Genomic DNA, 13,051 nt, shown 5'->3' with positions numbered 1-13,051 from the left:
TAATAACGAGGCAATGGTAATTTTTATGTTTCACCTATTGGCGGTTTAAAAGCTAATATTAAAGAAAAAAACCATTGAAAAAGTGACTAAAATAAATTAAAATGAATTTTGAAAATATTTAATTGTGTGTGGTGTGTGGGGTGGGGGGGGAGAAAAATTATATGTTTAAGAGTATTTGTATACTATTTTGCTTCAAATCCATCCAAAATTCCAGGCAATAATCGTGATGATGAAATTTAAATAAATTTGCCTCCAAGATCGAACATACCAAACGGCAGAATTTCGGTTTTTATTTGATTACCAGTAGTCATGCACGTGCAATGCGTGTTTTCATATATGTTGTTTCAAAAATAAAAATACTGGATTGTTGCTTCATTTCCATCTCTAATGAGAATTATAGTTACAAAAGCGATAAATTTCTCCTAAACAACTGAAGTTTACTTCATAAATAAATGACAAATAAGGGTCTTTATTTGAAAACAATAATTTGAGTATCAATCGTTGTTTACATATGAAAGCCATCACAAGTTCATAAATCTGTGAGGTATTAGTTACTAAAGGTATTTTTCACGTTCATACTGTCGTGTACTTTTAAGCAACCTAGGAAACAAACAGAGCAATGACATGATCCATTTTTCTTGTGTGCTTTTCAGGGTAGATTCTATAATTCAGTGATTCAAATTCCATCACAACCAACTTTCAGGTTTGAAGCGTGATTCAGATAATACCATATACACGTTAGGAACTCCACACCATGTTCTAATATTTTCTTCTTTAGACAAACAAACACACGCAAGTTTTAGGTGAGGTTTTTTTCTCCTAAAAATGAAGATGAATATAAAGATTAAGTTTTTGACATAAAACAAGATGGTATTAACGTATGATTGATTGAGTTTTAATTATTACAAACGTAAAAAAATAGATTAATATGATATTTTAGAGCAACTTTCATATAGAAAATTTTTGCACGAAAAGCACCGTCTAGCGGTTTGAAAAACGTGCCACGAAAATCTTAATCTTCATTAAACTCTTGTTGGAGAAAAGAACGGGACATAATTAATACCTCACCAAGAACACCTGTAGTTTCTGCTACACAAGCAGGAGCATGCTTAGCATTATATTATCAAACATGATGAAGGGCTCACTGCTGTACTGTTGAGCTACCGTAGAGCACTATACTTAGCCATCTTCCAGATTTTTTGCTACTACAAATCTGCTATAGCAAAGCAAGCATAACTTAAAAAAAAGGGGAAAAAACCATGGTGCTGTCAGGATTTCTCAAATCTCCCAAGAGAACATCCCTGCTTTACCCAGATATTTTTTTTAACTGATACCGGCAAAAAAAAAAAAAGGAGTAACTGTAGATATCCTCTCGCCATAGCAATCTGCAACAAATATATTTGCTGTAAGCTCAAAAATGAACATCTATCTGCTTTCAAAAGGGAAAAAAAACAGCTAATGAAATATAAAAAATCTGCATATCCTTTCTTTTCCCTGATCAGAATATTTTTCACAATGCTCTACCAATCCCGACTTTCTCATTGCCATTTCTGATGGTGCTATCAAATCCACGGTTGCTGTCATCCATATCAAGCCACGCAGTGCTGACAAAGGAAAAGATTAAAAAAAATAGAGTAAAATACACCAGTGGTCCTTAAACTTGTCAGGAGGTTTCACTTGTTGGGATACGCGTAGGCTACGATAGCATAAATCAAAATTTTCTATCGCGTAAACCAGGAACCATGCAAGTATTAGATCATAAATCGTTACCGCTCGACGCGCTGCGCAGCGGAAGAAGACGCTGAGAAGTCGAAGGAACTCTCACGAAGTAGCGCGCGTCGATATAGAGGAAGTAGTCAATCGCACCGGCTCGACCTTCTCCTTCTCGTGCGTTCTCCTCGCCGTACTCCCACGCTGATCAACACCGCAAACCAGCGGCGCCTCTACCGGTATCCACACGTATAGGGACAGAACGCTACGCGCAGATGTGCTAGCACCCGCGCGCGGCTAGGGTTTTGCTCGGGGAGGGAAGTGACGGCTAGGGTTTCTCACGTAATGCAATACCTCCTCCGGTCACACCCCTCACGAATATATAGGATCAATCACTCGGGCCTCGAAGGTCCGTAGGACTCCTATCTGAATTAAGCTCATATTGGATCTCTATACAATCCCCTTATTCCGGCCCATTAAGCGTGCGACCCTATAGGTTCATATATACTCGACTGTAACCCGAAAACTCCTTTTCGGTCCACGCGTCAACAGCGGCCCCTAGCAGAACGTATTGACCCACCGGGCATACATAAAGATCATATCGGCTGAACCTCTAGTGTATACTTGTATGAACCCCTTTGCCTCACAATATCGATTAAGCTCAAGGCTAGATATGTGCCATTCTCTAATAGCTCAATCATTCGCTCGAACATGTTGATAGATTATATAACTTGTGATTGACTCCTCAATCACCTTTGGCATGGCCATGCACTTCCATAATCTACATCATCGAGGAGCCCAGAGATATCTCTCCATAGGAGGGGCAAATCCCATCTTGATTATTCATATCCCACTACATGTTTCATAGCATACCCGAAAACTACTTTTATAACTACCCAATTATGGAGTAGCGTTTAGCAGTCCCTAAGTAAGCTACTACACATGTTGAGAACCATGATAATCTCAGGTCTAAGGATTCAACACCAACACTCAATGAGATCACTGATGACACAACACATATGGCTCTTGCAATGTCTCATGTTGGGTCTATCCAACAACATGTTCACCAACATGTGTCCACATTATTAATTTGGTATCTCTATACCATGATCCATGAGATATGATTATCAATTAATACATGTGCTGATCATATAAACATATTTGTTCCACATATGATATTTGATCAGGGATCCTTTAAAAATAGTAATAAACAACATAAAGAGTCTCATGAAATAATCACATATTCATTAACCAATAAGGAGTTATCTATTTCAAGGAACAATGTCGGATAAATATGTAAACATAGTATGTGATACATATCATCTCTATGATTGCCTCTAGGGCATATCACTAACATCACTTAGGTCCACAAACTTGCATAGTGCACATCGAAGTCCCTAAACTTGGTTTATTGTATCATCCCGGTCCAAAGCCACGTTTGACTGTGGTTGACATAGAATTTTTTTATATTTTTTCTCGCTTCTTCCTTCTTTTTTCTCTTTCTTCCTTCTTTTTTCTCGGTGGTGAGAGGCAGCACGAGGTGAGGGGCTGTCACAGTGGTGAAGAGAGAAAAAAATAAAAAAATTTCATGTCATCGTTCACGTCGCGTGCCACGTAGGCAAGACCGCGGTCAAACGCGGCTTTGAACCGGGATGATACAATAAACCAAGTTTAGGGACCTAGATGCGCGCTTTGCAAGTTCATGTACCTAAATGAAACCTCCCAACAAGTTTAAGGACCGCTGGTGCATTTTACTATAAAAAAATAAGTTGAATGAAGGATACTGTATCTGAGTGAGCATTCCATCGAGCAACTTGTGTGCAACACACAGAGGGACGGAGAGTACCGTAAGAACATGTGGAGAAGAAATGGGGGAGGAGGCAGTGTTGAACATTGGCGGGGGCAGGCACCTCCTCGGAGCATCTCCTTCTCCGAGGATTCAGCGAGCTTCAGTTGTGTGAAATCGTCCATGAATATGCATTCCCAGGTTAATACATGGCCAGAGGGAGCTGCGAGAGGGAGCGAAAGCGAAAGGAGACGCACCAGAGAATCTGATGGCTGTGGAATGTTTCTTGAATCTTTCCTGCTAACACCGTGATTTTACGTATTCGCTATGCATTTACGATTAGTCTTGTGTTTTTTTTTAGGAGATCAGATAGCATTGTCGTGTATGCTTCGTGCATCACCAAACTAGTATCATTGATATGTCACGTGCAATTGGAGTACCGTCAGATGTCCTTTAAGCAGGCTAATAAATAGCGTTCGTAGCGGCCGCTATAGTGGCAGTGGACCTCTACCGCTACCGCTACAATGTAGCATACTGCAAATAGCGTATTAGAATTTAGCGGCCGCTATAGCACTTCATGACCGCTATAGCAGCCCGCTATAGCGCTTCACGACTGCTATAGCAGCCCGCTATTGATTTTGTTGGATTGCTATAATGATTAAACGGTGTGCTTCACATATGGATAGAATAACTTAGCATTGTATACCTTCTTTTATCTTATATATTTATATGTTACTAGAAAAGTTGCCCGTGCGTTGCAACGGGTGAAGGTATGCGGTCGGTAGTACATTAAGGTGAAATTTACTGTGGGAATTCACTTGGATATACATATATTTTTAGAAAATCATGAGTGCAGTTAGGAGTCCGATAGTCTAAAGTTACCATGTGAGTTTTTTTAGTGAGATGTCATATACGACGACTTCTATATTTCCAAAAGCGAAATAACTTAAAAACTAACTCAAATACGGATATGTATTATTTCCAAAGCGAATGAACTTAAAATCCGACTCATACATGGATAACATACTTAAATACCGACAAAAACATCTTCAATTTTTATAATAGTAGAGATTTCATAATTTTTATGTTATGAAATGTAGGAGTAATTAAACATGCAGTCTAAATTTTAAATTTTAAGTGAAACTTGATGTTAATATTGATATACAATCTTAATTTATGGTCATTTTTCTTAATTCTGTTATTGAAACTTAGCGTCTGCAATAGCGCCTGCTCTCCACAATCCGCTACCTAGACACTAATCCGCTAGCGACTCGCTATATGCTATTTATTACTTTGCCTTCATGTGAAATCGCTGAACCACAACGATGCCTACACACTTCGCTCTGTTGAGGAAATGTTTCTAAAATATCTATCTATTTTTTTTTAACGATCAGCACCACCAGACAGCACAATGGTTCATTGAATAGAGTAGGGAAAACCCCTGAAAAGCAGTAGCCAAGAAATAAAAAAAAAACCACTACCACGCATCGGCAATACCTACACACAGCCAAGAGAAGATTAGCACTGTACCCGCTGCCGCTAAGCGTGACCGGTTACCACTAGACCAACAAGGAAGCTACATCGAGACCTCCTAACACCAAGCCATACGCAGCCAAGCACCGAACTCAACTCTAGCCATACCTTTGAGATTGAGGGGGAGAGAGTGACAGAAAAGAATGGATCATTCTTTCCTCTAAGGCCAGCCAACATGGCCAACTTGCAAAAGGTAGGATTGCGCCACAAGAGGACAAGATATCTTCAGAAAGCTTGCACCAGCTGTCTGAGAGAATTTTTGGCAAAAGGACCTCCTAGATGACATCTCCACGGAGAAGAGCGACGATGAGCAATGACACCGCTGTCCGTCAAGATCTCGGGGAGAACCAAGACAGGGTTTACACTCAGTAGCCCCACCAAAAGAAAGGGGACGACTCGATAATGCCCCAAAGAGGAAAAACGCGCTTGAAACGCAGTTGTTGCTAGTCTGGCAAGACTGAGCTAGGTTTACACCCGCCTCCCGCCTCCCGCCCCCTAGTCGATCCACAGCTAATGCTCCATTGCTCCACCTTCGGCTATCCTCCGTCAGTGCGTGGACACTGCTGCACCGAGACCCCCGACCAGCCTCCGCATGCTTCCACGTGGCCTCTCGCGGACAGCCGCCGCCAGTTGAGCATCCTCGCACCGCGCCGGCTGTCCCCCTGTAGTGCCAATGCTACTCGGCGCCACGTCTGCTCCCGCCGCAATTAGGCCCCACCACCACCATGTTGGATCGCCGCCCTGCTTTCCATCGGTGAGGTGGGGGAAGGGGGGAAAGGGGTGGCAGCAGGGCTAGGTTTCGCCTCCTGTGCCGCCCGCGCGTGGTGACACAGGGTGGGAGCAGGTCTAGCTGTCTGCTTGTATACAGATTGAAGCTTGTTCCCATCTCTGAATTCTGATCTGAATGATTTCTGTTTCTGAACTTTGGGTCCTTCAAAAAAGATAAGGTAAATGTAAGTATGAACTTTGGGTCCTTTAACAAGGGTATAAGACAGGAGGAGCAGATCATCGGGAGACAGCAGAAAAAGGATAAAGGTAAATGTGAGTATGGCATTAATAAGTGGCATGACAGCAATTTCAGCAGTTCGTATACATGGTAAATTGTTGACAGAAAACAGTAAACTCTAATCATCCAAAAAGACATGTCGCAGTATATATATACCTCACTCTCCATAAGAACATATCTCACAAGCTAAATGTTCAGGGTAACCACCTGAACAGCGTTATCCTTGTCAACAACAAACGATCTGGTTACCTTTCCTGAAGGCGTTGCTACTTCTACCGTGTATGACCCATGGTAGCCTCTGAACTTCAACTCTCCATGGTGATCCACGTTGCCAGTAATGCTGGTTAGCCACTCTTGCTTCAGTGCAATGTACCTTTTGCCAGCCTCATTGATCGTTCCATCAACATCAACCAGGTGAGCGTGTTCTCGGAACATGAACAGCTCCCAGAATCCCCAAAGGATAATCCCCTCCACGGAAGGATGCGCAAAGGCTTCGCGAAGGTACACCTCCAGATCATCGGCTCGGATGTGTTCATTCTCAGCCGTGACATCCAATTCGGTGATCCAGATAGGGAGACCCAGTATGGAGAGCTTGTCCAGGGAATCGCAGATGATGTCACCCACTGGATGCGTGATATGACCTTGCAAGCCAATCCCACCAACTGGAGCACCCCTTTCTTGGAGATCAACAATCTGTTCAATTAATTTTTCTGGTGTAGATTTTGAGTCGCATCGATCTTCAACATTGTAGTCGTTCACAAAGAGTACTGCTGAAGGGTCAAGTTTATGTGCTTCCCTAAACATGTGAGCTCTAATATCATTTCCCAGTCTATCTTGGTAGAAAGACCCATGAAGCATCTCGTTGTTTACATCATGATGTTTAAACTGACCTTTGTACCTTGACAACAGACTTTGCAAACGATTCTGTATAGCAGCCATCAGGTGGTGACCATGTAATGATCGAATCCATGGCTGGACTGAATCTTCTACTTCCCAGAATAAGCAGTGACCACGAACTTGAATGTTATGTTTCCGGCAAAATTCAAGCAACTCATCAGAATCTTTATAATTTAGTCTCCCTTGTTCAGCCTCTGTCCAGTACCACTTCAGTTCATTTTCAAATACAGCCCAATTAAAGTTCTTCATGAAGAAATCAGCAAGATCCTCATTCTCAATGTTACTTCTCCCTATGCATGATCCAAATGGAAAACTGTTCTCGGTCTGTTGTATCTTGATAGATGAACCAAAAAGGTTTGCAGCATCTGATCCCTGGAACTTCAGGATGACATCACGCTTCCTTACCTATTTGGGAAAAAGAAGGAAATGTAACTTCAATGTTGCCCACAATCACTATTATAAGCAAAGCAATGGATACTTTATAGAATAAAATTTTGGTCTAAAATTGCCATGAAGAAAATAAAGATTCTTTTCAAGCTTCTGCAGACATAAATTTATCATCTTAACATACAAAAGAAGTAAGGAAAGTTTACCTTGTCAGTTTTCTCCTTCAGATATTCAAAACGTGCTTTTCTATCAACAGCATAAATTTGGAACCCCATAACTCTGAGATCAACACCTGGAGGCGGTCCCTGAACATATGCAGTAACTTTGGATGGCTTCTTTTCAAGCTTGAATGCTCCTTTGAGTTCATACCATTGATCGCCATCAGCTTCTACTTGCCCACCATTAACCCACTGATGATCTACAGCAAGACAAACATTTACATGGTAACGTCCATGTCCTCCAGACCCAGCACGTACCCAAGCAGAAACTCTGTAAGTGGTGTGCAGCCTAAGCTTGTCAGTTATCAACTGGGAAGGGCCCATCCACACATCAGTGCGGTTTGTGGCAAGAATATAAGAACCTCTTATATGTTGCTTAGCTGAGGGGTCCTTCAAGATGGCAGAAAGCATATGGGGTGATTCAGTATGGATACTCAATCGACATGACCCCATGGGACTCCACCCAGAAAGCCCATGACTGAAAGCACTGTTATGTATTACATTAGCTCCATATGAAACATTCTGCAGTATAAAGAAATTATCCTTGATTCAGAATTGGTGTTCAAAATTTCACTGTCCATCATCATGATTTGATAAACTTCTAAACATGTATCAAGATCATTTAAATAAGAATGTTAGTCAGAAGGAATTAGTTTAAACCTCAATTCTTGGGCGGGGTGCAGCATGGAGTTTTCTTGCTGGAGATAGGACAAGGCCATCAACAAGAATATCAATGCCTGCAGGTGGCCCCTCTACGAAAATAACAGCTTTTGAAAACGGGGCATGGAGGAGGAACTTTCCTTTTAGATGTGTCCATTGCTTATCAGATGCCGGGTTCCTTTGTATACAAGAATATGTTAGTAAACCAGTCTATGTTTACAAAAATAACGCTGCCACTTGTCACAGAAAGTGTAACCAATGAAATAAGCATATACTTACTTTGCAAGGCTTACATATCGCTCACGGCCATATTCTTGTACCCACAGAGTAACGCAGACTTCTGTATCATTGGCACTCCCAAATATGCGGACAGCAGAACTTATCTCATAAAGAACTTTTCTCTGTACCCTGCCAGTGATATCTTGCTGGATACCGTTCCAATTGTGGACCCGTCCAGTGGCTGAAGCAAAATAGCTGCCATTTAGAGGCTTGACATTTCCATAAGCAGTAAGCTCATGCCTACAGATATTGCATCCTCTTCCAGACCAATTGTTTAACCCTTCGTCAAAGTGAGGATTCTTAACGATGGTATCAACTCCACTTGGTACTTTTACTTCCTTTGGAAAGAAAGATTAAGAAGTAATAAGCATCGGCTAAAAAGGCAATGTTTGTATTATATAGCAGGAAAAGCATGAATGAACATATGATGAGATAAATCCACTGAAGGTAGAAGCAGACATATTTAAATTTGTAAAAAAAATCAACTATGTGTTACCCCTTTGCACTAAAAAACCTATTTGGGAATACATTAGGTCAGAAAAATAGCAATGGTTCAAAACATAAATTTTGGCTAAGAAGAATTTTAGCACTCTACATTCAATAATCAGTAAATTCAAGCTAGTTGCTCAGCCTCCTAATTATACTTCCGAGAAACATGTATCACGCCAAGATTCACATGAAGAAAAAGTTAATAACGTTTCTTAGAAAAAGGTTAAAGCAAATGCTGGTGGAAAAGCACTCACTTTTAACTGCTGATATCCAGAGCAAGTTACATTTACGGAATCAATGATAAGGTCCACGCCAGCAGGAGGTCCTTCCAGGTAGAATACTACACGTTTTGGCATATTTGTCAAGCAAAAGGATCCTTCCATCTTCTCCCACTTTTCTTTTGAAGCTAACAGGCTATTAAATCAAGAAGGGAAAAATTAGAGGAGAGGTGAGAAAAAATTTGATCGTTGAACAACTTTTATGAAATGTACCTTCCAACTGGACTGTAGTGCGTTGAATCATCTGTGTTATGCAACCTCAAGGTTGCTTTAACTTCAACTTTCGTATGGATATTCCCATCAACTCTAACATAGGCTGATACTGCATAAGCAGTACCAGCAGATACTTTATCTGTAATATCTTGTTCAAGACCTTGCCAGCTTTCAGTTCTCTTCGAAACTACAGCATAATTTTCTCCTGAGCTCCCTCTAATACCATCAAGGAAACCAGACCATTGAGATGCCACATATGCATGACAGCAGATAGGGTTCCACAAATGAAGGCCTTCCGAAAAATCATAATTTGAAATGATGTTTTCTGTTCCACTAACCAGTTTGGATGCAGCCCGCTCTGTTTTCTACAGAAACTCTGAAGTAGTTAGAAAATGGTAGCTTAGAGTAACAAATCCAATCGAATAATACAATGTCAACCTTTAAGCACCACTGATAGCTTGATGGGGAAAAAAACATGACATGTCTCAACTACGCATAGCAAAAACTGTAGTAGTATGTACTGGCATGTTAAGAAAAATATATCATGATCACAATTAGTCTTAGTGTATGATTTTTCCTCTTCTTTGCTATGACTACTGAGAAATATGGTGTGGACATATTAAGACAGCATTAAATCAGACTTTTAGAGCATGATTCATATATCACAAGATTGCTCTGACATGAACATAAGCAAAGAGATTTAAAAGCATACCTTGTAGGAGATGGTGACTGAATCTATGAGCAAGTCTACACCAGGAGGGGGGCCTTCAATGTAGAATACCAAACGTCTTGGTAGAGTTTTTAGTTCAAATGAACCTTCCAACTTCTCCCAACAGTCTTTTGATGCTGAGATCCTGGTAAAACAACTTCAACTGATAAATCCATGATGGTGTATAATATTCTATAAAATCACCTTCCAGTTAAAATACCTTGCAACTGATTGATAGTTCGTAGAAGAACCATCGCCCTCAAGTTTTAGAGTGGCCTGAATTCCAACAGGCTCATTGAGTTCACCATGGACTCTGACATGGGCAGCAACAATGTACTCAGTACCAACAGTGACCTTTTCTGTTATGTCCTGCTCAAGCCCTTGCCAATTATGTGTGCGACGAGTAAGTACGGCATAATTTGACCCTGAGTGAGGCCTTATTCCATGATGATAACCTGATCCTTCAACAGCCACAAATCCATGGCAACCATTAGGATGCCACAAATGTAGACCTTCCGAAAAATCATTGTTTGACAGAATGTTCTCCATGACAACTTTATCGGAAGCGCCGTGCTCCTCTACTTCCTGCTCAACATTGTATGATAAATAAATTTCTGCATTGCTAGTCCATGTCATTGGGAGAGGAACTGAAATTCATGGACAGCTAACATCCTATCACACATGTAGATTGTTAGGGACTCGTGGAACTATAGGTCTCAAACCATATTAGTGTGTATCACTGGATCTGTATGTTTTTTAGTGGTATCTAGTTCATCCTTTCCTACAATGTCAAACTCTACAACTATACATATCTTGCATTCCAACCTTGAAATTTAACTCTTAGGACTATATATCTTGCAAACAATCAAAATTCCAACCATGAAATTAAAAGATAATTCCATTTCTTATTGGTAGGATCTCCACCACCATTTTTCATCAATCACACTGTAAACACGCCCTGACTAAACATTCCTTGCGCCCTTTGCGGTTGGTACGCAGTCAATCAGCAAGGGATGGCACCACCAAGCAAAACTATCCTGGATCCTTCCAGGTCAGAGAACTAGCAAAACTCATTTACCCTTGGAAGTTGGAAAGAAACAAAGGCACTAGCTAGTAGCTACGGATGATATATAGATACCTTGGACTCGAGACGCGGTGGATCTGGCTGCGGGAGCGGGGCCGCCGCCGCGCGTCCACCCCGGCGAGGGCGGCACAGGGAGGAGAGGCACCCCCAGCGCCTCCTCATCTCATCTCATCTCAAATCCGGCAGCGGCTGAGGAGGAGGAGCAAGAACCTGCCGGTGGGTGGACTACTGCCTACCGGGCTCGCTGGCAACCAAGAATTAAACCCCAAGGAAATGAACAGAAAGAAAGGCGCGTGAGAAAGCCGGTGGTTTACCTTCACCTAACCACCGACCACCGAGGCCCAGCTTGAGGAGGAAGGGAAGCATACAGAGAGAGACAGCAGAGACGGCGCTGTCCGCAGCTTGGTCGGTCGGTTGCGTTGTCCACGGGGGGGAAACCCGACGTGCGCGGAGAGGGGAATAGGATCAGATGCCAAGGAGACGAACGCGGCAACGCGAAACCGCTGGCGACGAGGGAATCGAAGAATCTCTCCTCTGCGGCATAACGCCGAACACCCCGTGGGCACCCAAGCCAGTCAAAATAGGAGCGAGAGAGAGAGAGAGAGAGAGTCTCGCGAGTGGGGTTTACCTCGCGGAGAAGACCGGCGGCCGGCGGGGAGTGGCGGGGTGGGGAGGAGAAGCTGAGGCGTCGACGTGTAGACGACGTGAAGGCTGTCTGTCCGACGCCGGGGAACGCGAACCGATCGAATCGGAAGCGTCGCGACTCGCCGAGGTGGGGGAGGTGCGTAAATTGGACCGTGGAGTGAGTGGAGTGGAGTTGACCATCCCTTTTTTGTTTTCCATGGACCTGACACGTAGTACTACCACCTTTCCTTCTTTCTGAGCAAAATGTGTTCCTGTGCAAAGTACCGGCAAAAGGTACAGACCTGTACGTGTTCATGGCGATTTGGTCGGTCCGGCGAGCTTTAACTTTTAAGCACACTCTCCATCGTTGACGGATCAGAAAATCGATTATGTCATAACGTATCTATCGGTATCATAGTATACTAAATTACTAATTATACTTAGATCATAGTGTTATAACATATGGATAAACAGTTTTGCTATAGGTTTTACCGAAAATCGTCGATGTCACCTGACACCGGTCCTTCTACTGTAGATTCGCCCTTGCCCTCCGTCCCAGAAGGGACGTCGCTTTATCAGGTAGAAAATGTCCCAAAAAATTTAACGCTTAAACTCTCCTGTCATCAAAAATACTAATGCAAAAATGTACTTGAAATAAAACGCATAGGAGTGGAGTTGTCTAGTATACTTTCGAATGTTTCTGCTCCACGCGAATTTTCCTCCCAAGCACTACCTTATCCTCTCTTGTTTTCTCTTCTTCCCCATTTCTCATCTATCGTGTTCTTGTTCTTTTACAGTTTCTATGTTAAAGATCAAAAGCTTTCTCAAGGTGAGATCAAAAGGATGTATAGCCCCAGCATGCCTTCCTTCTTCCTCTATATTGACTTGTGTTTTACTAAGGTCAGGTAAACCCCATCCATCTTCCTCTTCATGTGCTAGTTTGTTTAAATCTACCGTCATTGTGATATGTGGACATGGAGTTGCTTTACAGGTTGATGAATGGAATGGCAAGCGGCTGGTTGACTGCCTCCTTAAGGATTTGTAGGGAATAGAGGGGCACCCATTGGCGGCAAAAGTAGCATCCACCATGTATTTTGAATTCATGGGTCTGCTGGATAATTGTGCCCCATGTAATGGGAGTGTTTTTGCCGCTAGTGAACTCAAAATAGGTGTATGTT

General features: G+C 42.2%; 1 protein-coding gene across 6 annotated transcripts; it reads right to left on the bottom strand.

Annotated features, from left to right (window-relative positions):
• Positions 1-4,891: 4,891 nt before the first annotated feature.
• LOC4343146 (endo-1,4-beta-xylanase 1) lies at positions 4,892-12,192 on the bottom strand. Of its 6 annotated transcripts, none has more exons than XM_066312460.1 (11): positions 11,878-12,053; positions 11,304-11,783; positions 10,386-10,750; positions 10,169-10,310; positions 9,457-9,821; positions 9,220-9,379; positions 8,477-8,814; positions 8,198-8,375; positions 7,526-8,059; positions 6,285-7,337; positions 4,892-5,960 (listed from the first exon to the last, which is right to left on the bottom strand). In XM_066312460.1, the coding sequence occupies exons 2-11, from the start codon at positions 11,409-11,411 to the stop codon at positions 5,706-5,708; spliced, it is 3,498 nt and encodes a 1,165-aa protein (XP_066168557.1). In that variant the 5' UTR covers positions 11,412-11,783; positions 11,878-12,053; the 3' UTR covers positions 4,892-5,705. The 6 variants fall into 6 exon arrangements, with proteins under 6 accessions (XP_066168557.1, XP_066168558.1, XP_015647402.3 ...); XM_066312461.1 differs by lacking the exon at positions 11,878-12,053 and having other exon boundaries at positions 11,304-11,493; positions 11,564-11,708; XM_066312463.1 differs by lacking the exon at positions 4,892-5,960 and having other exon boundaries at positions 6,060-7,337; positions 11,304-11,493; positions 11,564-11,783.
• Between the last annotated feature and the right edge of the window lie 859 nt (positions 12,193-13,051).

Source organism: Oryza sativa, chromosome 7 (assembly GCF_034140825.1).
Source record: "Oryza sativa Japonica Group chromosome 7, ASM3414082v1".
NCBI classification, from domain to species: domain Eukaryota; kingdom Viridiplantae; phylum Streptophyta; class Magnoliopsida; order Poales; family Poaceae; genus Oryza; species Oryza sativa.
The sequence above is the reverse complement of the archived record's forward strand: the minus strand, read 5'-3'. Positions and strand labels throughout refer to the sequence as shown.

Excerpts from the sequence above, each read along its gene's own strand:
- LOC4343146 (XM_026026956.2), bottom strand. The coding sequence starts at position 12,189 with ATGAACACGTACAGGTCTGTACCTTTTGCCGGTACTTTGCACAGGAAC. Across the intron at positions 10,751-11,877 it reads CCGCCGGTCTTCTCCGCGAG|GAAGTAGAGGAGCACGGCGC; the intron begins GTAAACCCCACT and ends AATGTTGAGCAG. Across the intron at positions 7,338-7,525 it reads TGAAGGAGAAAACTGACAAG|GTAAGGAAGCGTGATGTCAT; the intron begins GTAAACTTTCCT and ends TTTCCCAAATAG.